Genomic DNA, 26,942 nt, shown 5'->3' with positions numbered 1-26,942 from the left:
TGAGGAGATCATACATTTCCTTTCATTTTTCTATTTACCAGTCCTATATTCTCGACACATATTGTGTTTGGTTTGTTTTGAATTTCGCGAAAAGCTAAACGAGGGCTATCTGCGCTAGCCACCCCTAATTTAGCAGTGTAAGACTAGAGGGAAGGTAGTTAGTCATCATTACACACCGCCAACTCATAGGTACTCTTTCTACCAACGAATAGTGCGATTGACCGTTACAATATAACGCCCCACTGCTGAAAGGACGAGCATGTTTGGTGTGACGGGGATTCGAACCTTCGGATTATGAGTCGAGTGCCTTAACCACCTAAGCCATACCGGGCCTTCTGGGTCAGCGGATACTTTACAAACGTACAACTCTAAAACCAGCAGTTTGATTTCCCACGATATATAGAGCGAAGTGATCCTACTGTGCTAAAACAAACACTGGTGAATGTTTCTAACCAGTAACAAAATTAACAGTCTTACAGCACGTGCACTAAAGTTTATTTTATCATATTTTCTGATTTACATAGTTGTAACATTTTAGTAGCACAATAATTATAACGTATTACAATAATTATAACGTATTACAATAATTAAAGACATAATTAAAACAAGATTCTAACCGATATAACTGAATAAGGCACACCTTTCATAATAAGGAAAACACTGGCCTGAAGACGACGAGCAGACTTCTCAGTGATACAACTGGTGATGCAGAAAGTTTAAATTTGAATTAATGTGATTGGACAAAAGTCATAATATTTCCTAGTTAACCATACGAAGGTCACGTTTTCTGTTGCGTTTGAAAGACGATTGAAAGTAGTTTTGAAATTTCCGACATTTTCAAAATTTGGAAATTTATTTTATATCTACATAAATCTTTATCGCGGCAAGGAACTCGGTAGATTTTGTGAATGTTTTGTGTCAAGTGTTGGTGGAGAGTAAAATAGCACTTCAGGGCGACACTTGGTCACGAGACTGTATATATAGTGATTTTGAAGAGAGGAAAACTACACTGAACAATAGCGACCTATGATTTAACAACGAGAAATCAAAGGGGCTCTCCTAGTAAGGGAAAACAAAAGAACAAGTAACACAACATACCTTATTTTTGTCAATGTTAAACAGTACTCTTGTGATAACTGAATCAGTTAGACATCATAAACTTTAATGTTTCCACTTTTGGTCACAAGAAACATATTCAAAATTCGCTTTATTTTCTTTGCTTGTTTTAGAACAGTCACATTGAGCTAGCTGATGTGTTCACCTACGGGAATCAAATCCTGGATTTTAGCGTTGTAAGTCACTAGACTTACCACTGTCCCACTGGAGGACATATCGCTTTACATAGCAAATTATTAATGTTAAACAGTATGGTACATAGAGAGGAGGTTCACTGTCTTGATCGATCTAATTCAAGAATCTAGTTAATGAACTAGAAGTCAGAAAAAAATTTGTTCATGAGGTGCACAAGGTTGTTCATGGTGTGTACCTTACTCCAGTTTGCTAATGGTGTGTGTCTGACCTCCAGCTTGGTCATGGTATGTACTTGATTTTCCATTTCTTCATAGTGTGTACCTGATCTCCAGTTTGTTCATGGTGTGACCTTATCTCCAGTTTGTTCATGGAGTGTACCAGTTTGTTTATGGTATCAACCTTATCTTTAGTTTGTTCATGGTGTGTACCTTACTCCAGTTTGTTAATGGTGTGTGTCTGACCTCCAGTTTGTTCATGGTGTGTACCTTATCTCCAATTTGTTCATAGTGTGTGTCTGATCTCCAGTTTGTTCATGATGTGTACCTTATATCCAGTTTGTTCGTGGTGTGTACTTTATCTTTAGTTTATGGTGTATACCTTATCTCCAGTTTGTTTATGGTGGGTACCTGATCTTTAGTTTATGGTGTGTGCCTTTTCTTCAGTTTGTTCACGGTGTGTACCTTATTCGCAGTTTGTTTATGGTGTGTACTCTAATTTTGTAAACTTTATAATATATATAATACACTTTAGTGTGAAAGTACAAAGAGACTCTGTCTTTTGATATAAAAGACATTGGACATATACAAAACACACTACTGAGAAAATACATATATTAGTTGTATTTAAAAAACCAAATCAACAAAAACTACATCTTCGTTTTAATCTGCCAACTGGAATTTCTAGTGTAAGTATAATTAAAATTATATATAATATAGTCATAAACAGAATGTGAAAATAAAAACATCAGAGGCTATAAATGATCAAAACATATAGAAAAAAAACACAGACAACTTTGTTAAGAACATTTTCGATTGAATACCAAATATTTTAAATTAACAATTTCAAGTGAATTACTTTATTGTGAAAAAAAGATATAAATTATGAGCGAATTTTGAAAGTTCAAGTCTTTATCCTGCTTGTTTTTAAAGTTTTGTGTTTTCGGAAAGATTCTGTTTCTTCACTAGCTGGAACCTCTTCTGTTGTAGGCGAAGTCTTAAAAAGTCTGCTTGTAACTGGACAGTTCAGGCCGCAGTGGTGGAAAGTGTATTCCTTCTTTCGAAGTTCCGCGAAACGATGGTGCTGTTCCACCCAGTCCAGGAAAAATTGCTCCCGAAGATATGGTCATGTTACATTTAGATGACAGCGGAAGAGAATCCTTAGATAAGAGATCATTTACTCTGTCAGAGCTGTTGAAGTTGTTTTCCTTTAAATGTTTCAAGTTGTTGGCAAACAATCCTCGAGCTTCAGAAAGGCTTCGACTGGCTACCTGTTGGCGAGATTTCGTCTTTGATCTGGATCTTACTCCAAAATCCCAGTCGCACGGCTCGCTCATGGTACTAGCAAAAGAGGCGTCAAGATCAGTGATGTGTAGGGGGATGAAGGGCAACATACTACCTTTTGTTGTTACGGGCCGATATTTAGAAAATTCTCCACTCTCGTCTTTTGGAAGGTTCGATATTTCATCACTTTCCATACCAGACATCCTGGCCTCTTCTACCGAATTACCATTAGCCCATTCACTCGCAAGTTTCAAATAATTTTCACTTATTTCGTCATTAGATGTGTTATCGGGTTCTGAGCACTCTTCCGTTGTTTGTTTTAAAACCTTTGTTTCATCCTCAGGCACATTTGAAGATTTTAGATTGCAAGAATTATTTATTCTCACTGAATCTTTTCTTGTTGGATAACTGGGACTCACAGACTCGGGCTGTGGAATACCTGTACACGATTTGATCGAAATCTGTGACTTGGAACTGTTAGACGCATCTCGTCCCGAAGACATTGTAGCGTCAGACGTCCCTTCTGAAACAGAATCTAAATCCTGAACTGTCATAGTTGGCTCTACAACTGTTTGATCTACTAATAAGCTTCCATTATCTACCTGCACGTTATCCGTTAAGCTTGTCACTGTCACTGTCCTTCCGGCAGAAAGTACAAAGGTATTAGAGGGGGACTCAACTTCTTTTGTTAGTAGTTTTATACAAGTGTCATGACCGTTTTCTGTGGCCAACTGGAGAGCGGTATATCCGTCATTGTTCTTGGTACCTAACTCCAAAGCTTTTTTCAGGTGTTTGAAACTATTAATAAATGTAGAAATGACATCTGCGTGGCCATTCGCTGCCGCATACATAAGAGCTGTGTTCCCCTCAATGTCTTTTATTGTTGGATCTGTTTTGACCTGAAAATTAAAAGAAGGAAAATAAGATTGTTCTACATTTGAAAGATTTTCCAATAATACTTATAATAGAAGATTTCAAGTAACTTCAACTTTTAGCTCACTTTGTAAGCAGTCCGTAATGATTTACTACAGGGTGAATAGACAGTCAACACCATTCAGCACCAACTCTTGAGTTACACTTTTAAAACGAAAAGTGAAATTGACTGTATTTTTATAACGCCCTCACGGTTAGAAAGGTGAGCATGTTTGGTGACAGAATTCGAACTCATAATCTGCACATATCAACTTGAACGCCCCAACCGCCAGACCATACCAGACCTCGTGAAAAATTACAGTTTTATAGAATATTCTGAATTAGTAAAACGGAACAAGAAACTTAATACATGTATTTTATGTAACTTTTAGAACTTCTACATTATTCCATGGAACACCAGCTTGTATTTCCTTCTCTGATTTTTAATAATATATAAAAATATCTTAAGTTAATTTTAAGTACTTTCGACAGTGTAAGAAACGTTGGCTTTTAGTTCATTCTATGAGCTCTTTGAGTAACTTAAGAAACGCAAGTTTCTACTATAAATGTGTTAAACAGTGGGAAATCTCAGAGTTTTAGTTCGTAATCTGAGTTTGTTCATTACTGTACAAAACTTCAGTTTTTAGTTCACGTTCTAAACTTATTCAACAATGTAAGAAACGCCAGTTCACACTTTTAGCTTTTTCAACAAATAAATTTAAATGTTTCAACTTTTAGTAAATTCTCCCTTTTAACAATACAAGAAGCGTCGACTTCTAGTTCATTCTCTCAATTTTTCAACAATACAAGAAGCGTCGACTTCTAGTTCATTCTCTCAACTTTTCAACAATACAAGAAGGTCAGCTTTTGGTTCATTCTCTCAACTTTTCAACAATACAAAAAGGTCAGCTTTTGGTTCATTCTCTCAACTTTTCAACAATACAAGAAGCGTCGACTTCTAGTTCATTCTCTCAACTTTTCAACAATACAAGAAGGTCAGCTTTTGGTTCATTCTCTCAACTTTTCAACAATACAAGAAGGTCAGCTTTTGGTTCATTCTCTCAACTTTTCAACAATACAAGAAGCGTCGACTTCTAGTTCATTCTTTCAACTTTTCAACAATACAAGAAGCGTCGACTTCTAGTTCATTCTCTCAACTTTTCAACAATACAAGAGGCGTCGACTTCTAGTTCATTTTCTCAACTTTTCAACAATACAAGAAGGTCAGCTTTTGGTTCATTCTCTCAACTTTTCAACAATACAAGAAGCGTCGACTTCTAGTTCATTCTCTCAACATTTCAACAATACAAGAAGGTCAGCTTTTGGTGCATTCTCTCAACTTTTCAACAATACAAGAAGCGTCGACTTCTAATTCATTCTCTCAACATTTCAACAATACAAGAAGGTCAGCTTTTGGTTCATTCTCTCAACTTTTCAACAATACAAAAAGCGTCGACTTCTAGTTGATTCTCTCAACATTTCAACAATACAAGAAGGTCAGCTTTTGGTTCATTCTCTCAACTTTTCAACAATACAAGAAGCGTCGACTTCTAGTTCATTCTCTCAACATTTCAACAATACAAGAAGGTCAGCTTTTGGTTCATTCTCTCAACTTTTTAACAATACAAGAAGCGTCGATTTCTAGTTCATTCTCTCAACTTTTCAACAATACAAGAAGCGTCGACTTCTAGTCCATTCTCTCAACTTTTCAACAATACAAGAAGGTCAGCTTTTGGTTCATTCTCTCAACTTTTCAACAATACAAGAAGGTCAGCTTTTGGTTCATTCTCTCAACTTTTCAACAATACAAGAAGCGTCGACTTCTAGTTCATTCTCTCAACATTTCAACAATACAAGAAGGTCAGCTTTTGGTTCATTCTCTCAACTTTTTAACAATACAAGAAGCGTCGACTTCTAGTTCATTCTCTCAACTTTTTAACAATACAAGAAGCGTCGACTTCTAGTCCATTCTCTCAACTTTTCAACAATACAAGAAGGTCAGCTTTTGGTTCATTCTCTCAACTTTTCAACAATACAAGAAGGTCAGCTTTTGGTTCATTCTCTCAACTTTTCAACAACAACTTTTCATCGACAGTGTGAAAAAAGCTTCGGTGTTAGTGTATACTTTGAATTTGTTCAACAGCTTAAAAAATCTTTAGGTTGAAATGGTTTCGTGAATTTATACTAAAACGCTGTTATATTTTTCAAACGGTGGTTTATACTTGAAAAAATAAAATTACTTGTGCTTGCATATTGGAGAAAATAACCAATTGCGTAATATCTTGTCATATAGATTTTGTATACTCACCTGATATGTATTAATATTATAATCGTTATTAAAGTATGAAATATATTTTTAAATTCAACGATTTTTTATTTACGGAGTCTGCCGCTAGGCGGACAAGCATCGTACCTAACTCGAATATTAATTTTAAAAATAGTAATGTGTTGCAATCAGGTAGTCGCTCTCAATCGAAAACAACTTGATAGCCTGTTGGAAAGACGAAACCTGCCGGATTTTTATGGTAGGAACTGTCTATTTCGAAATAAAGATGGAAATTAAAAACTACAAAACTTTGAACTCGTACTAAGACAGATTTTTAAAGTTCACTACTACAAAGTACATGTGATATACCGGCTATAATTGTAACGAATGAAATTCTGTAGTGGTAGAGCATAAATCTGCCTTCCCCCACTCCCACCCCCCAATATGATATATTTATATAAAGGTGTCGTTATACTCTAATTATTTTAATACCCCTGGGAGATTTATTGATCGAGCACTGAATACGAGCGGTAATTACATGAATTGTTATAAACTCAAAAGAAACGTCATTAGCACCTTAAGAACGAAATGTTCAGGTTATCGTATGTTGTCGTTTTGTGGTTTATTTTTGGTCTTACGTGATCTTGTCAGTCAGCCTGACTCAACTCAGTCCCAGGTTATGAAAGACACACTTTTAAGATACATAAAACTGAAACATTTTGAGATTCACATGCTCGTCTGATGCACAGTTACAATTTGTGATAGACCCACCTATAAAAATAACTGGCGCCCCAGCCTTTGAGGTCCTTGTAAGTCAACAGCTAAAGGAGCCACAGTTCACACGTGCACCATAATATTACACGAAACAATCGGTAGTATATTTAATAATTTCACATATTATTTTACTAACGTATTACTAATGAGATTGGGTTACGGGGATAAAGGATGAATGGAATATCCTTGCTTCAGGGCCTTCATAAGTTTATGTACACCACTGAATACAACTCACAATTGTTTAAACTCGTAATTACACACACACTTATACGTCATCATGGGCGGGATTTGAGACCAAAATATACGAGGGGGGGGCAAAATATCCGACATAATTAATGTGTACATTATGTGTATGCTGCATCCCCCAGAAGACCACTTCTCTCCTTGACTTTCATAGAAATCCTGCTTATGTAGCGTGATCGTATTGACCAACTCTAAATAGTTCTCTGTTTATACGCACATGTTCTTTCTAAGTAAAACCACCTAAACAACGAACCCTAAATCATGGAAATAGCTATATAATGAATATGCAACTTGTTACGAGTTTCGTGTTCAAGCTGGTTGTCATAACAACCCGAAAGAAAAAGAAACAAAAAACAAACAAACTAGGTCATTAACAAAACGTAACCTTCTAAAAGTAAAATTTTGACCATAAAGTTTCAGACATCTGAGTACGTGTTTGTCAATAACCGCTTCCTGGAAATATCCGTTATATGCTGATATAAATACTAGCTGTTCATGCCTGTTAAGTCAATGTCATATAGACCTGATGAAAAACTGGTCAGATTTGTTCATAGGGCACTTTGTCGTAGTTGTTATCAAACACAAAGAAGACGCCATTTTGAGAAAATGTGCACAATTTGAAACGTTAATTAATAATTCAGTTTAACTGGTTTATCTCTCGTCGCTATGCTGTGAAAGAATAAAAAAACTGGGATACCACATAATTTTCAAAATATAACGCTTCATAAAAATGCGGAAAGTTTCGAATATATATTTATTCTACAGGTGAAAGGACATTTTGTTATATAAACTAAGCTATTTACCGAACCCGTAAAATCTTAAAGACAAAAGTTTCTCAAATGTTTTAGTCTGAAATTCCCTTTCATTAGAGCAAGAACCTTTAAATGTCATCTTTTGTAGTTTTCAGTATAAAGGTATATAATGGACCATCTGTGCTCTGCTTACCACGGATAGCGAAAACCGGTTTTTAGTGTTTTAAGTCCGCAGACATGCCTCTGTGCCACTGAGGGAGGGGGCATAAATCTAACTAAAAATCCACAGAGAATAAGAGACATACAATAAAAGAATTAATAGTGTAATATTATACAGTTCTATTTTGGGGGCATTTCATAATCTTAGAACTCTCAATCGTTAAACCTGAACTTTCTTTACAAGGAAACTTGAAGTAGCTGAGTAACGGAAACGATGCTTACTATATTTGTAGCTGATCTGTATAATGTCTTACACTGAGACAACTGGGTGTTTGTTTTAGAACAGAAAGGTGACCAAATGGAAAGGAAGAAGTCCATGTTTGTGTTAGAACAAACACTGACTGTTTATGGGAGAACTGAAAGACAAACATTTATAAAAAGGACGACTGAGTGTTTTAGTAGATGAGAGGGGACCACTTCTAGAGTGACGGCTGGGTGTTTTAATAGATGAGAGTGGACCACTTCTAGGGTGACGGCTGGGTGTTTTAATAGATGTGAATGGACCGCTTATAGACGCACGACTGGGTGTTTTAGTACATAAGAGTGGACCACTTCTGAACGCACCACTGGTGTTTTAGGATATGTGGACCACTTCCAGAGGGATGACCGGGTTTTTTATTATATGTTTCAGTTGGAAAGAGTGGACTACTTTTACAGAGACGGACTGGGTGTTTTAATAAATGTGAGTGGACTAATTATACAGAGACGACTGGGTGTTTTAATAGATGTGAGTGGACCATTTCTATATATATATAGAGATGGATCATTTCTAGTGGGGTGACCACTTCTACAAGAATGATATGGTGCTTTTGTATGTTTCATTGTCGTTAAAGGCATTCGTTGTCCATACGACCCTGTTTTTGTAAAGTTTATGAGGATTATTCTCTGTTCTCGTACGAGTTGAAGAAACATATGTAAGTTAATTATGTTTAAATAATGGGTTTATTAGAGTCAGCGTCTTCCCCACCTACACCCTCTACGTTTATCAATCTAGGTCAGTATTTCTCTTATTGTTGTCGTGCAGCCACACTAAGGCAACACAACCAGCTGTGGTCTTGTGTACACGTCAAAACACAATAGTTTACACTACGGTTTCCATGGATACAGGCCTATTGATTCTCAAACGTCTTTTCAGTAAAACAACTTAATCATTCGTCAGCCACATATTTAGCTCCGCTCTACTGACAGTAGAAGAGACGTACTTTTCTTACCATTTACAGGTTAAATCCACGAAAGGCCCAGAAAACTTTAGATAAATAAAAATTACAAAAAAAAATTTGGTATCTGCGCGAACAAAGATCAACAATTCATTATTTTAAAATAAAAAATAATAAAGGAAACATGATTTTATAAGACATCCAAGGCTAAAGTTCAAAAGGCGTCAATGTGTGAGGTGTAAGACCAGAGGGAAGGGAGCTAGTTTTACGAGTTGAGTGCCTTGACCACCTGGCCATGCTGGACCGTGGGATGTAATTGTTCGTGATGATGGTTTCATCTTTCTGTCATTGAGAAAGACGATTTAAGAAACTTAAGCTATTAAAATAACTCTACCCAAATTCTTAACCTCTGACCTATCGTGACAGAAATGGTTACTATTATCGCTTTTAATATAAGAAGAAGACCAAACCTAACTGGCTTACAAAAACAGACATGAGAGAAAATGTGATAAGTCGTAAGTTTAAATTGGGATGGGATAATTTACCCAACTATTGGAAAGATAAGAATTTCGTTTAAAAAGTAATTTTTTATTAGAAACAATAAGGTGATAATGATAAAACAACCAATGTGTTATTTTTTCGTTTTTAAGTGTGTTAAAATACAATGTGAGAATAGAGATTGGGTCCTGAAAGGATTCTGCTAGAAAGGTTTTCGTTGAAGGCAAAGAGAAGACCAATCCTTTACATGTATTTATTTTTCTCTTCAGATTTTAGGTCCGGCATAGTCAGGTGGGTTTTAGGCGTTCGACTCTTAATTCGAGGGTCGCAGGTTCGAATCCCCGTCACACCAAACATGCTCGCCCTTTCAGCCGTGGGTCGTTATAATCCCACTGTTCGTTGGTAAAAGAGTAGCCCAAGAGTTGGCGGTGGGTGGTGATGACTATCTGCCTTCTCTCTGTAGTCTTACACTGCTAAATTAGGGACGGCTAGCGCAGATAGCCCTCGTGTAACTTTGTGCGAAATTCAAAACAAACCAAACTCTTCAAACTTTAGAAGATAATATATTGGTAATTTTCCTAACCTTCTAATTCCGATGTGGAATTATGTAGCTACTGTACTCTTAGTGTTACATAAAAGGAATATTAAATTTAAACTGTAATAATCTTGATGATTGGACGATGTTTTTCCCTCGGGTTAAAGGGAAGGTTATAGATAGAAGAATCAGGAACCAACAATTTCTTTGGAGGGTGGGGAAAAATACCCAATAATGTTTATTACCAATATTCATGTTATGTATAACTATACATAAGATCATGCCTTTTCAGAGGTTCAGAGAGGTTCGGGTCATTTTTATCTTTTGAAGCCCCTGGCTAGAATTTTTTTGTTTCTTTGTTATACGTGTCTTCATAGAAAAGCCACATCGGGCTATCTGCTGAGTCCACCGAGAAAAGTAGAACCACTGATTTTAGCGTTCTAAATCCGTACACTTACAGCTGCACCAGCGGGGGACGTCTTTGTTATGTTCAAAGCTACACAAAGGGCTATCTGTGCTCTGCCCACCAGGAGTATCAAAATCCGGTTTCTAGCAGTATAAGTCCGCAGACATACCGCTGTGTCACTGGGGGGCTGACCCAGTGAAATTGATGACAAATAAAAACAAAATAAGAGAATAATTAGCCCAAATGAAAATTGAAACATTATCTGTATATTTCATTTGCAACTGTAAGCTGAATGTGTCATATTTTGGTCTGATTGGGAGGCGCAAAAAAAAAAGTCGCAAAACTTAAATGCAAAAACATAACAAGCGTCTAAGTTTGAGGCTCTCTTTGACATCACGGCCCAGGCCAAATGTCCACTTTGGTTCCACTTGTAACTGGCCCTGTACACACGTATAACAATGGATGAAAAAGAGCAGCCGTAGTTTGTTAGTTTTTGAATTTCGCACAAAGCTACTCGAGGGCTATCTGTGCTAGCCGTCTCTAATTTAGTAGTGTAATTCAGCTAGTCATCATCACCCACCGCCAACTCTTGGGCTACTCTTTTACCAACGAATAGTGGGATTGACCGTCACATTATAACGCCCCCACGGCTGACAGGGCGAGCATGTTTGGCGCGACAGGTATGCGAACCCGTGACCCTCAGATTACGAGTCGCACGCCTCAACACGCTTGGCCATGCCGGGCCTAGCAGCCGTAGCAGAGCAGTTCGAAATATTATGCCGTAAATGTGCACAGTACATCTAACACAGTAGATACAATACAATACGTATTATGCACAGAACACAAGATGTAACGTACATTTACCACAATATTTATAGTACTTATAACACAATAGTGTAGTACAGGTAACACAATATGTATAGTACAGGTTACGCAGTATGTTTAGTAACAGTAAGTGTTATATATATATAGCACAGGTAACACAGTACATATAGTAGTGTTACATACAGTGTATACGTAGTACGTGCACGCAATATTTGTAGTGGAAACACTATACAAAGGATAAATAAACAACTGTCTTCCTAGATAATCAACAGCAGTGACGTCATTGAAGTCAACTTAACGCTTTCAGAGATTTCCTCTGTACTGGGAAATACCAAACAACCAGCTGAGTGAATCAGTTCGTAATGAGTAAAATTGGTTACCGCCTTTAGATTTACAAAAAAAACAACAGGTTTCAGATGTCAGGGGCCTGGCATGGCCTAGCGCGTTAAGGCGTGCGCTTCGTAATCTGAGGGTCGCGGGTTCGCGCCCGAGTCGCGACAAACATGCTCGCCCTGTCAGCCGTGGGGGCGTTATAATGTGACGGTCAATCCCACTTTTCGTTGGTAAAAGAGTAGCCCAAGAATTGGCGGTGGGTGGTGATGACTAGCTGCCTTCCCTCTAGTCTTACACTGCTAAATTAGGGACGGCTAGCACAGATAGCCCTCGAGTAGCTTTGTGCGAAATTCCAAAACAAACAAACAATCAGATGTCAGATCTGGACAGAATTAGAGATTGATGATCAGAGGACATTAAGAAGGAAAACACATTTTCAGTGAGTCGAATTCGTTGGGAATTCACTATAAAATCAAATAAATCACGATCTTTACCGATTAAAGACTTGGTTTTTAAAATGTGGATTTAATGTGCAGGACACTTTGTAACATAAGATTCTGAGTGGGTTATCTACATGTTGTATGGTAGTCTTTGGTTTGACGAGCAAAAGATCTACATTTATCACGTTTAGAGGTACTGAAACTAATATCTGATCTGCCCAAAACAACTGAAAACTGGTCCAGTACATTGAGCCTCTGTGGCCTAACTCCACAGTTAAGATATACGACTCTTCCTGTTTTATTTTTGGCAGGTTGGCAGGTTCCTCAAGGTTGGAGGCTTACACCAATATTACTCATATTTTTAAAGCTGACGATAAAAGTTGTCCTGGAAATTAAAAAATCAGATTTATTTCTGTAGTGGGAAAATTCTAGAGAATCTGATAAAAGAAGTTCTACACAAATCACTTAGTGAACTACAATATATTTAAATAAAAACTCGGATTCATCAAATTTTGCCTCATTATATTTTTTACTTCTACATTTTTTGAATACCTTTCTTGTTACCTGGATAACAGAAAAAGTAAGGACTTAGTGTAACTAGATTCTCAAACGTTTCGATAAGGTGCCACACAAAATATTAGCGAAGAAAACTACATCCATAAGAACTAGGGTAAAATATTAGTTACTTGGGTTATAGGGTGACTTGATGGAAGACTTGTATGTTTCTTATCATGTAGCTTTGTCCATTTACATTAATCACATATTGATAATTACTGTTTATTTCTTTTCTGATTTACATTAATTATATGTTTATAATTTTGCTTCCTTAGTGTTCACCATAAAGTTAAACGATGGATTATATCTGCTCTGCCCAACACGAGTGTTGAAACCCAACATTTAGCTTCATAAGTCCTCAGGTTTACCAGTGAGCCGTACTGTCAAGAAGATAATTAGTATAGTTTGTTAAACCGTATACTGAAGGTGTTGAGATCACACATTAAGTTTTGATTCAGTTAAAAAGTTGGACAGGTACTTGACAAACAAATTTTAATTATAGTGAGTAGAAGAAAACGCATTTGATTATCACAAGTTGGTTCACACCTTTAATGTGTATGGAAATCCCCTGAATAGCGTGACTGAAGAAAAAGATCCTGGCATAGTTGTGGATAAGTTTCTTAAGCCATCGAGGGGGGGTGCTCTGTTACTAGTAGGATGTTTATTAGGCTTACTGCGTACAGCTGAAAACTAGTTATGTCTTACTTAAAATTACGTGTACAATTTTGGTTTGCTTATGCTAAAAACGATATTGACTTATTGAAAACGGTTCAGAGAGTTACTAGGAAAATACCATGTTTGAAAGTGTTATTTTATAATGAAAACGTTCTTTTGTTTTGTTGTTGTCGAATTTCTTGAAAAGCCTCTTGAAGGCTATCTGTGCTCGCCGTCCCTAACTTTGAAGTGAGAGACCAAAAGGAAAGCATTTAGTCAACACCACCTTCCACTAACTTTTGAACATCTTTCTACCAACGAACAGTGGGACTGACCATAATATTATACCGCCCTATTCCTGAAAGGGTGAGCATGTCTGGTGATGGAATTAAAACCAAGAACCTGCAATGAGAATCGGGTGTTCTCTCCATTAGACTCCTATAGGGAGGGTTAAAGACATTTTATGTTATTAGTACTTCATTAAGAAACTGTAGGACACAAGTTTAAGATTTAGGAAATAGAGGCAAGGATCTCGATGGTGTTTATTTTCTTAAATGACTTATGGTATGAGTTACCAGCAGTATTGATGAAGGGAAACAGTTTACAAGAGTTTAAAGGTGAATTTTACAAAAAAAAGAAAACTTTGCAGTCAAAAGAACTACTCATACTGATTAATTTTGCAGGTTCACATTTTTTTATAAAAAATATATACTAATAAATGAAACATAGAACTTGGTGCAGAAAGAGCCCTTTTCGAGCGGCAAATCGAACGTTTTAGTTTTTACGTTTGCCGCTAGAAAAAGTACTGTGACGTAATAGTTGCCAAACAAACCGCCAACGCCAGCGCGTTGAATGTAAATAAACATGGCCAGTGCATACGGAGAAACAGAGGCGGAGTCTGTTTTGACTTTGTGTTCTGAACAGTGTTGAGTAGCGCCATATCAATTCGAACCTACTCTGAACGAACCTAGAACACTTACTTTTGACACAGATCTGACAAGTTCTAGTGATGAGGACAGTACCACGAGCGAGAGTAGCGGAACTGTGAGTGATACTGATAGTGCCAGGCCGGTTGCGAGTCGGTCATACCTCCAGTGGAAGAATGGTAAGCCTAAGTCATAACGACAAATATGGTCTGTATTATTTCACGTGCAATTTTAAGCATCTCGAAACCTGTCTGGTGTTTATAAATTATTGGTATCACAGACCGGGTTTTATTTGTTTATACTTTGCCGACTATGGTAACTATGGCCCTTCCATAATCATTGTACCAGGTATTTATGATTCGTAACATGATGTGGGGACGATCCTGTCTACTGCCGATGGTTTTTTTAGTCTCAACCTGCCTGGCTTGAAACCCACGGAATCCAAAACAGTGGGATCCGACATAAAACGTGAGCGTTCAAAGTGATCTTGACAAAGCTTTGCATGGTGTGAAGGAGTCCAGTTCTTCCTATTGACCATCCGCACCCACTATCGCCACCTTGCCGGTTCCTTCTCCTTGCACGGAAACGAAAAGAAGCTTTTCCCCGATGCCGAACCGTTTTTACAACCATAAACAACGCAGTAAACCATGTTATCATAAAACAAACATAAAGTAGTAATATCAAGACAAAAAATAGTCTCACAAAGTATGTACTCCGATAAAAGCACCGATAGATTTACATAAAACACCAGCACTGAAAGGAACAAAATGAAAGGCGCGAAGCGTGTTTAGCAACTATTACGTCATAGTTGTAAAACGTCACGGAAACAGCCGGACGACCGAGAGGAACTTGAGTTTGAGGACCCGCATATTTTGTTTCATTTTTTACTCAAAAACTAAAGTGTTTAAAAATATGGCAACCACACAGGAATTATACCTACCCAAAGTACAATTTCTAAGGGAATTATTAAATTTGTTGAAAATTCATCTTTAAGAAGAGGCGAATTTAACAACTATTTGCTAACCCTTACTTTGCCTTTTCACTATATAAAATATTCCATATCAGTGTTAGCTCCCGATGTACTCCTTTATATGAAAAAGTAAATTAAAGCTTTTGTTGTAGCTTAGTTCTTTCGTTGATAAATCCGTTTATATTTTATTTGGTGAAAATAATTCAAAGTTCAGTCCACGTAACGATATTAAATTATTTCCTTTATAGTTTGTAGTTAACTGTAAAACTGAACGCTGCCGAAAACTGCTGTAGGCCTATGTAACAAATTACGTTAAGGTGAAAACAAATTGACTTACTTGTACAAAGTAACTATGGCAGTTAAGAAACTTAACTGGATCACACTCTATCTTGAATCACACTCTTCACACTACACAACTGCATTATATTTATATGGTAACTTCTAATTTACTATAATAAGTCATTTTCTTACAGCTTCCTAAATGTTCTAGGTCTATCTTATTGAACCTTTTGATTTGAAATGTTGTTACTAAGATTTACAGCTCCCTCTAGTTACCATTTAAGTAACAACATTAAAAATATAGTGTCCAGCACTTTTACTTGTCATTCTCACGAGCTACAAATTCGAGTAATCCATCTGTTAAGAATGAAAGCAAAAAAAAACAAAAACGGAAATAAATGGTAAGTGTAATATATAACTCACCAAGAACGTGTTGTTACAGTTAGGTTTAGCTTACTTTTTAAAATCCCTTTATATTTTATCTAAGGATATGCTATAGCAGCTTGTATGAACATCGAACTAATACACTGTTCAGTGTGAGACTTGTCCCAACACTGGAGATTTGCTCTGCAGTAGCTTTCAGTTAACATTCTTTTATTACACAAGAAAAAACACTAAAGCTACAAAATACTGGTATTAAGCATCACTTCCAGTCAGCGAAGTAACAAAATATCGATATTAAGTACCAGTTCCAGTCAGCGAAGCTACAAAATACTGGTATTAAGCATCACTTCCAGTCAGCGAAGCTACAAAATATTGATACCAAGTATCAGTTCCAGTCAGCGAAGCTACAAAATACTGGTATTAAGTACCACTTCCAGTCACTGAAGCTACAAAATACTGGTATTAAGCATCACTTCCAGTCAGCGAAGTAACAAAATATTGATACCAAGTATCAACTCCAGTCAGCAAAGCTACAAAATACTGGTATTAAGCATCACTTCCAGTCAGTGAAGCTACAAAATACTGGTATTAAGCATCACTTCCAGTCAGCAAAGTAATAAAATATTGATATTAAGTACCACTTCCAGTCACTGAAGCTACAAAATACTGGTATTAAGCATCACTTCCAGTCAGCGAAGTAACAAAATATTGATACCAAGTATCAGTTCCAGTCAGCAAAGCTACAAAATACTGGTATTAAGTACCACTTCCAGTGAGCGAAGTAACAAAATATTGATATTAAGTACCAGTTCCAGTCAGTAAAGCTACAAAATACTGGTATTAAGTACCAGTTCCAGTCAGTGAAGCTACAAAATACTGGTATTAAGCATCACTTCCAGTCAGCGAAGTAACAAAATATTGATATTAAGTACCACTTCCAGTCAGTGAAGCTACAAAATACTGGTATTAAGCATCACTTCCAGTCAGTGAAGCTACAAAATACTGGTATTAAGCATCACTTCCAGTCAGTGAAGCTACAAAATACTGGTATTAAGAATCACTTCCAGTCAGCGAAGTAACAAAATACTGGTATTAAGCATCACTTCCAGTCAGCGAAGTAACAAAATATTGATATTACGTACCAGTTCCAGTCAGCGAAGTAATAAAATATTGATATCAAGTACCAGTTCCAGTCAGCGAAGCTACAAAATACTGGTATTAAGCATCACTTCCAGTCAGCGAAGCTACAAAATACTGGTAATAAGCATCACTTCCAGTCAGCGAAGTAACAAAATATTGATATTACGTACCAGTTCCAGTCAGCGAAGTAATAAAATATTGATATCAAGTACCAGTTCCAGTCAGCGAAGCTACAAAATACTGGTATTAAGTACCACTTCCAGTCAGTGAAGCTACAAAATACTTGTATTAAGCATCACTTTCAGTCAGTGAAGCTACAAAATACTGGTATTAAGCATCACTTCCAGTCAGTGAAGTAACAAAATATTGATATCATGGACCAGTTCCAGTCAGCGAAGCTACAAAATACTGGTATTAAGTACCAGTTCCAGTCAGTGAAGCTACAAGACACCGGTATTAAGTACCAGTTCCAGTCAGTGAAATTACAAAACATTGATATTAGGTACCAGTTCCAGTCAGCGAAGTAACAAAATACTGGTATTAAGCATCACTTCCAGTCAGCGAAGTAACAAAATATTGATATTAAGTACCAGTTCAGTCAGCAAAGTAACAAAATACTGGTATTAAGTATCACTTCCAGTCAGCAAAGTAACAAAATATTGATATTAAGTACCAGTTCCAGTCAGCGAAGCTACAAAATACTGGTATTAAGTACCACTTCCAGTGAGCGAAGTAACAAAATATTGATATTAAGTACCAGTTCCAGTCAGTAAAGCTACAAAATACTGGTATTAAGTATCACTTCCAGTCAGCGAAATAACAAAATATTGATATTAAGTACCAGTTCAGTCAGCGAAGTAACAAAATACTGGTAATAAGTATCATTTCCAGTCAGCAAAGTAACAAAATATTGATATTAAGTACCAGTTCCAGTCAGCAAAGCTACAAAATACTGGTATTAAGTACCAGTTCAGTCAGCAAAGTAACAAAATATTGATATTAAGTACCAGTTCAGGTCAGTGAAGCTACAAATTACTGGTATTAAGCACCAGTTCCAGTCAGCGAAGTAACAAAATATTGATATCAAGTATCAACTCCAGTCAGCAAAGCTACAAAATACTGGTATTAAGCATCACTTCCAGTCAGTGAAGCTACAAAATACTGGTATTAAGCATCACTTCCAGTCAGCAAAGTAATAAAATATTGATATTAAGTACCACTTCCAGTCACTGAAGCTACAAAATACTGGTATTAAGCATCACTTCCAGTCAGCGAAGTAACAAAATATTGATACCAAGTATCAGTTCCAGTCAGCGAAGCTACAAAATACTGGTATTAAGTACCACTTCCAGTGAGCGAAGTAACAAAATATTGATATTAAGTACCAGTTCCAGTCAGTAAAGCTACAAAATACTGGTATTAAGTACCAGTTCCAGTCAGTGAAGCTACAAAATACTGGTATTAAGCATCACTTCCAGTCAGCGAAGTAACAAAATATTGATATTAAGTACCACTTCCAGTCAGTGAAGCTACAAAATACTGGTATTAAGCATCACTTCCAGTCAGTGAAGCTACAAAATACTGGTATTAAGCATCACTTCCAGTCAGTGAAGCTACAAAATACTGGTATTAAGAATCACTTCCAGTCAGTGAAGCTACAAAATACTGGTATTAAGCATCACTTCCAGTCAGTGAAGCTACAAAATACTGGTATTAAGCATCACTTCCAGTCAGTGAAGCTACAAAATACTGGTATTAAGCATCACTTCCAGTCAGCAAAGTAATAAAATATTGATATTAAGTACCACTTCCAGTCACTGAAGCTACAAAATACTGGTATTAAGCATCACTTCCAGTCAGCGAAGTAACAAAATATTGATACCAAGTATCAGTTCCAGTCAGCAAAGCTACAAAATACTGGTATTAAGTACCAGTTCCAGTCAGTGAAGCTCCAAAATACTTGTATTAAGCATCACTTCCAGTCAGCGAAGTAACAAAATATTGATATTAAGTACCAGTTCCAATCAGTGAAGCTACAAAATACTGGTATTAAGCATCACTTCCAGTCAGCGAAGTAACAAAATATTGATATTAAGTACCACCTCCAGTCAGTGAAGCTACAAAATACTGGTATTAAGCATCACTTCCAGTCAGTTGAGCTAGAAAATACTGGTATTAAGCATCACTTCCAGTCAGCGAAGTAACAAAATATTGATATTACGTACCAGTTCCAGTCAGCGAAGTAATAAAATATTGATATCAAGTACCATTTCCAGTCAGCGAAGCTACAAAATACTGGTATTAAGTACCACTTCCAGTCAGTGAAGCTACAAAATACTGGTATTAAGCATCACTTTCAGTCAGTGAAGCTACAAAATACTGGTATTAAGCATCACTTCCAGTCAGTGAAGCTACAAAATACTGGTATTAAGCATCACTTCCAGTCAGCGAAGTAACAAAATATTGATACCAAGTATCAGTTCCAGTCAGCAAAGCTACAAAATACTGGTATTAAGTACCAGTTCCAGTCAGTGAAGCTCCAAAATACTTGTATTAAGCATCACTTCCAGTCAGCGAAGTAACAAAATATTGATATTAAGTACCAGTTCCAATCAGTGAAGCTACAAAATACCGGTATTAAGTACCAGTTCCAGTCAGTAAAGCTACAAAATACTGGTATTAAGCATCACTTGCAGTCAGCGAAGTAACAAAATATTGATACCAAGTGTCAGTTCCAGTCAGCAAAGCTACAAAATACTGGTATTAAGTACCAGTTCCAGTCAGTGAAGCTCCAAAATACTTGTATTAAGCATCACTTCCAGTCAGCAAAGTAACAAAATATTGATATTAAGTACCAGTTCCAATCAGTGAAGCTACAAAATACTGGTATTAAGCATCACTTCCAGTCAGCGAAGTAACAAAATATTGATATTACGTACCAGTTCCAGTCAGCGAAGTAATAAAATATTGATATCAAGTACCAGTTCCAGTCAGCGAAGCTACAAAATACTGGTATTAAGTACCACTTCCAGTCAGTGAAGCTACAAAATACTGGTATTAAGCATCACTTTCAGTCAGTGAAGCTACAAAATACTGGTATTAAGCATCACTTCCAGTCAGTGAAGCTACAAAATACTGGTATTAAGCATCACTTCCAGTCAGCGAAGTAACAAAATATTGATACCAAGTATCAGTTCCAGTCAGCAAAGCTACAAAATACTGGTATTAAGTACCAGTTCCAGTCAGTGAAGCTCCAAAATACTTGTATTAAGCATCACTTCCAGTCAGCGAAGTAACAAAATATTGATATTAAGTACCAGTTCCAATCAGTGAAGCTACAAAATACCGGTATTAAGTACCAGTTCCAGTCAGTAAAGCTACAAAATACTGGTATTAAGCATCACTTGCAGTCAGCGAAGGAACAAAATATTGATACCAAGTGTCAGTTCCAGTCAGCAAAGCTACAAAATACTGGTATTAAGTACCAGTTCCAGTCAGTGAAGCTCCAAAATACTTGTATTAAGCATCACTTCCAGTCAGTGAAGCTACAAAATACTGGTATTAAGCATCACTTCCAGTCAGCAAAGTAAAAAAATATTGATATTAAGTACCAGTTCAGGTCAGTGAAGCTACAAAATACTGGTATTAAGCATCACTTCCAGTCAGCGAAGTAACAAAATACTGGTATTAAGTATCACTTCCAGTTAGTGAAGCTATAAAATACTGGTATTAAGCATCACTTCCAGTAAGCGAAGTAACAAAATACTGGTATTAAGTATCACTTCCAGTCAGTGAAGCTATAAAATACTGGTATTAAGCATCACTTCCAGTCAGCGAAGTAACAAAATATTGATATTAAGTACCAGTTCCAGTCAGTGAAGCTACAAAATACTGGTATTACGCATCACTTCCAGTCAGCGAAGTAACAAAATATTGATATTAAGTACCAGTTCCAATCAGTGAAGCTACAAAATACTGGTATTAAGCATCACTTCCAGTCAGCGAAGTAACAAAATATTGATATTAAGTACCAGTTTCAGTCAGCAAAGCTACAAAATACTGGTATTAAGTACCAGTTCCAGTCAGTGAAGCTACAAAATACTGGTATTAAGTACCAGTTCCAGTCAGCGAAGTAACAAAATATTGATATCAAGTATCAGTTCCAGTCAGCAAAGCTACAAAATACTGGTATTAAGTACCAGTTCCAGTCAGTAAAGCTACAAAATACTGGTATTAAGCATCACTTGCAGTCAGCGAAGTAACAAAATATTGATACCAAGTGTCAGTTCCAGTCAGCAAAGCTACAAAATACTGGTATTAAGTACCAGTTCCAGTCAGTGAAGCTCCAAAATACTTGTATTAAGCATCACTTCCAGTCAGTGAAGCTACAAAATACTGGTATTAAGCATCACTTCCAGTCAGCAAAGTAACAAAATATTGATATTAAGTACCAGTTCAGGTCAGTGAAGCTACAAAATACTGGTATTAAGCATCACTTCCAGTCAGCGAAGTAACAAAATACTGGTATTAAGTATCACTTCCAGTTAGTGAAGCTATAAAATACTGGTATTAAGCATCACTTCCAGTCAGCGAAGTAACAAAATACTGGTATTAAGTATCACTTCCAGTCAGTGAAGCTATAAAATACTGGTATTAAGCATCACTTCCAGTCAGCGAAGTAACAAAATATTGATATTAAGTACCAGTTCCAGTCAATGAAGCTACAAAATACTGGTATTAAGCATCACTTCCAGTCAGCGAAGTAACAAAATATTGATATTAAGTACCAGTTCCAATCAGTGAAGCTACAAAATACTGGTATTAAGCATCACTTCCAGTCAGCGAAGTAACAAAATATTGATATTAAGTACCAGTTTCAGTCAGCAAAGCTACAAAATACTGGTATTAAGTACCAGTTCCAGTCATTGAAGCTACAAAATACTGGTATTAAGTACCAGTTCCAGTCAGCGATGTAACAAAATATTGATATCAAGTATCAGTTCCAGTCAGCAAAGCTACAAAATACTGGTATTAAGTACCAGTTCCAGTCAGTGAAGCTACAAAATACTGGTATTAAGCATCACTTCCAGTCAGTGAAGCTACAAAATACTGGTATTAAGCATCACTTCCAGTCAGTGAAGCTACAAAATACTGGAATTAAGCATCACTTCCAGTCAGCGAAGTAACAAAATATTGATATTACGTACCAGTTCCAGTCAGCGAAGTAATAAAATATTGATATCAAGTACCAGTTCCAGTCAGCGAAGCTACAAAATACTGGTATTAAGTACCACTTCCAGTCAGTGAAGCTACAAAATACTGGTATTAAGCATCACTTTCAGTCAGTGAAGCTACAAAATACTGGTATTAAGCATCACTTCCAGTCAGTGAAGCTACAAAATACTGGTATTAAGCCTCACTTCCAGTCAGCGAAGTAACAAAATATTGATACCAAGTGTCAGTTCCAGTCAGCAAAGCTACAAAATACTGGTATTAAGTATCACTTCCAGTTAGTGAAGCTACAAAATACTGGTATTAAGCATCACTTCCAGTCAGCAAAGTAACAAAATATTGATATTAAGTATCACTTCCAGTTAGTGAAGCTATAAAATACTGGTATTAAGCATCACTTCCAGTCAGCGAAGTAACAAAATACTGGTATTAAGTATCACCTCCAGTTAGTGAAGCTATAAAATACTGGTATTAAGCATCACTTCTAGTCAGCGAAGTAACAAAATATCGATATCAAGTACCAGTTCCAGTCAATGAAGCTACAAAATACTGGTATTAAGCATCACTTCCAGTCAGCGAATTAACAAAATATTGATACCAAGTATCAGTTCCAGTCAGCAAAGCTACAAAATACTGGTATTAAGTACCAGTTCCAGTCAGTGAAGCTCCAAAATACTTGTATTAAGCATCACTTCCAGTCAGTGAAGCTACAAAATACTGGTATTAAGCATCACTTCCAGTCAGCGAAGTAACAAAATATTGATATTAAGTACCAGTTCCAGTCAGTGAAGCTACAAAATACTGGTATTAAGCATCACTTCCAGTCAGCGAAGTAAGAAAATATTGATATTAAGTACCAGTTCCAATCAGTGAAGCTACAAAATACTGGTATTAAGCATCACTTCCAGTCAGCGAAGTAACAAAATATTGATATTAAGTACCAGTTTCAGTCAGGGAAGCTACAAAATATTGATATTAAGTACCAGTTCCAGTCAGTGAAGCTACAAAATACTGGTATCAAGCATCACTTCCAGTCAGCGAAGTAACAAAATATTGATATTAAGTACCAGTTCCAATCAGTGAAGCTACAAAATACTGGTATTAAGCATCACTTCCAGTCAGCGAAGTAACAAAATATTGATATTAAGTACCAGTTTCAGTCAGGGAAGCTACAAAATACCGGTATTAAGTACCAGTTCCAGTCAGCGAAGTAACAAAATATTGATATCAAGTACCAGTTCCAGTCAGCAAAGCTACAAAATACTGGTATTAAGTATCAATTTCGAACAGTGAAATTTCTATGATATACACTGGAAACTAGGCCCAGCATGGCCAGGTGGGTTAAGGCGTTCGACTCGTAATCCGAGGGTTGCGGGTTCGAATGCCGGTCGCACTATACATGCTCGCCCCTTTCAGCCGTGGGAGCGTTATAATGTGACGGTCAACCCCACTATTTGTTTGTAAAAGGTAGCCCAAGAGTTAGTAGTGGGTGGTGATGACTAGCTGCCTCCCTCTAGGTCTTACACTGCTAAATTAAGGATGGCTAGCGCAGATAGCCCTTGAGTAGCTGTGCACGAAATTCAAAAATCAAACAAACAAACACTAAAGTGTTACATTTATATGCTGAGTTACTCGGTCACTGCTCTGTTATAATATAATGCTAATATGAAACCTTGGTTTCTGCTGTATTATACCGAAGATGCTAACTTAAAACTTCAACTTATACTACGTTACTTTCATGGTGTCAACTTGACACTTGGTTCGAACTGTATCACAATAATGACGTAACTTGAAACCTCGGTTTATACTGTGTTACACTCATGATGCTAACTTGAAACCTCGGTTCGAACTGTATCACAATAATTATGCTAACTTGAAACCTCGGTTCGAACTGTATCACAATAATGATGTCAACTTGAAACCTCTGTTCGAACTGTATCACAATAATGATGCAAACTTGAAACCTCGGTTTATACTGTGTTACACTCATGATGCTAACTTGAAACCTCTGTTCAAACTGTATCACAATAATGATGCTAACTTGAAACCTCGGTTTATACTGTGTTACACTCATGATGCTAACTTGAAACCTCGGTTTATACTGTGTTATACTCATGATGCTAACTTGAAACCTCGGTTCGAACTGTATCACAATAATGATGTCATCTTGAAACCTCTGTTCGAACTGTATCACAATAATGATGCTAACTTGAAACCTCGGTTTATACTGTGTTACACTCATGATGCTAACTTGAAACCTCGGTTTACACTGTGTTATACTCATGATGCTAACTTGAAACCTCGGTTTATACTGTGTTACACTCATGATGCTAAAGTTAAATCTTAATTTCTGGTATTAAAAGTCACTTACAGTTAATGAATTTTCAGTAGACTACATTTAAGTATTAGTTCCAATAAGCGAGCTTACAATAGACTCCACTTTACTACCAACCACCCCTCTGTCTGGTAAGTACTACGTTACCAATATTCATTGTTTTATATATTTATTCTCATCTTATTGAATATTTCTCTATGCGTTCTTCCCTATTCCATATTTTGTTGTCATACCTTTACATACATTTTTTATTGGATGCTTTATTGACTGTATGCAGTTTTATTTTTGTCACTAAAGGGTCTTTGTATTATTTATGTTCAAAATACTAACGTTCATAGAGATTACCATCTATTTTTGAAGTTTTTGGAGGGAAAAAATATTTTTTTCATCTGTCTGGTTGCGCCCTCTATGGTGACATTACTAACTGCTTCAATATGTATATTTGCATAAATCACTACTAATATAAATTTAGGTTTGTTTGAAGCTTTAGTAACCTTTACTTTAACAGGCACAAGCAATTTAAAGTGGACGGCCCGGCATGGCGAGCTGGTTAAAGCACTCGACTCGTAATCTGAGGGTTGCGGGTTCGAATACCCGTCTCACAAAACATGCTCGTCATCTCAGCCGTGGGACGTTATGGTGGGGTCACGGTGAACCCCACTATTCGTTGGTAAAAGAGTAGCCCAAGAGTTGGCGGTGGGTGGTGATGACTAGTTGCCTTCCCTCCAGTCTTACACTGCTTGATAGCCTTTGTGTAGCTTTGCACGAAACTAAAAAAACAAACCAACGTAACGTGTTAACAAATACAAATGATAGGTGGGTGAATAGTAACCGTTTGTTGTTGGTGATGGTTTGCATTTTTATTATAGAATTTGTATTATTTTAATCGGAAAAGAAGCAACTGAAATATTACAATTACCTGAGAACCTCTGAAACTGACGTTTAACCATTCCTTTCACTTAATTTGTATGAAAAATAAATCGATCTTTTTCGGTTTTAGATTTCGATTTTCTGAGAATGTGATTCAAATTATTCTGGGTTTATTTCTTTCTTGGATTTTGCGCATGGTTACGAGAGTTATCTGCGCTATCCGTCTCTAATTTCGAAGAGATACACTAGAAGGAAGGCAGCTAGTCAACAACATTCACCGTCTACTCTTGCCAGACTGAGTAGTAAGATTTCACTGTCACTCTTATAACATACTACTGCTGGAATGTGCTCAACACAAATTAGTTTGGTGGTAAATGGGTTCGAACCATGGAATTCTGCTGTGCGAATTACTCCGTAAAAAATCCAAGCTTAATTGAGACATTAAATCAGTTATCTTGACAACTCTTTGCTAAATAAAAAAAAGTATTTGTTTGTTTGAATTTTTTATCAGTTTTTCAAATAAGCAGTTTATGAAATTTTACCGAGACTTACGTTATCCAATAGCATTAGAACTACATCCGTTTGACCTCTGATACATCCGTGCATGAGAGCCGTGAGTCCTTGCCAGTCTTGAAAATTGGGGTCGGCTCCTGCGTCCAGAAAAAGTCTGTCCAGTTTAGAACGATTCTTACAGTCTTCCACATAGATGGACGTGCAAATCAGTGGTGTTTGACCACGCTCATTACGACTGTTCACGTCAACTCCGGCTTCAACCAATAGCAAAGCTTGCCGATAACGCTTGTTTTTAATTGCTTCGAACAGAGCGTACTGTCCTGGGGTCCGGTTGACCCCTCCAAAGGCCGCCATTGTGTCGACCACGGGATCTAATAAGTGATATCTGATCGCCAGCTTGTAAATATTAATAGCAAAGAAACGTTTAAACAAACAAAGAAACAAAACTGAATTAACGAGTTTTGAGACTTTATGATAAAGTAAGAATTCTTAACTGTCTTATCCAGAAATTAAACAGCAACCACTGTCCTTGTTAAGACCCAAAGTATTATTTAAATACTTTAGATACGCAAGTAGTGTTATCTGTAGCCTATGTTACCTCTCCCGTACTTTCTCACATCTTGAAAAAGTCGTTACCACGAAACAGGCTCGGCAACAACAAACACTTGGTGGTTCTATTCCACTCTGTGCGCAGCCAAAGTAGTAGTGGTACAGGTCTAGCCCACGTGTATTCATTGATCAACCATAGCAACAATACTTAAGATGTGACAATGTTTACGTTTGTCCCGTTTCCAAACGCACACCGCAGCCAATGAGCTTATGGCATTTTATATTTCGACAAAAGCATGTTATTTGAGCTGAGAATATAGTTTTCCACACTTTCATATGGTTACGTGTAATGTTAAAAAGGCTTTCAACATATATTTAACGTTTAATTAAAACAAAGAAATCAATTAGTCTCTACTTATGTTTCC

The 26,942-nt window shown here is 36.8% G+C and overlaps 1 protein-coding gene across 1 annotated transcript; it reads right to left on the bottom strand.

Annotated features, from left to right (window-relative positions):
- Positions 1–2,224: 2,224 nt before the first annotated feature.
- LOC143248556 (uncharacterized) lies at positions 2,225–26,721 on the bottom strand. Its single transcript, XM_076496990.1, has 2 exons — positions 26,008–26,721; positions 2,225–3,649 (listed from the first exon to the last, which is right to left on the bottom strand). Exons 1-2 carry the CDS (start codon positions 26,320–26,322, stop codon positions 2,465–2,467), a joined length of 1,500 nt encoding a protein of 499 aa, XP_076353105.1. The 5' UTR covers positions 26,323–26,721; the 3' UTR covers positions 2,225–2,464.
- Positions 26,722–26,942: the final 221 nt, after the last annotated feature.

The sequence above is a fragment of the Tachypleus tridentatus genome, chromosome 4 (genome assembly GCF_004210375.1).
Source record: "Tachypleus tridentatus isolate NWPU-2018 chromosome 4, ASM421037v1, whole genome shotgun sequence".
In the NCBI taxonomy this organism is placed as follows: Eukaryota; Metazoa; Arthropoda; class Merostomata; order Xiphosura; family Limulidae; genus Tachypleus; species Tachypleus tridentatus.
The sequence above is the reverse complement of the archived record's forward strand: the minus strand, read 5'-3'. Positions and strand labels throughout refer to the sequence as shown.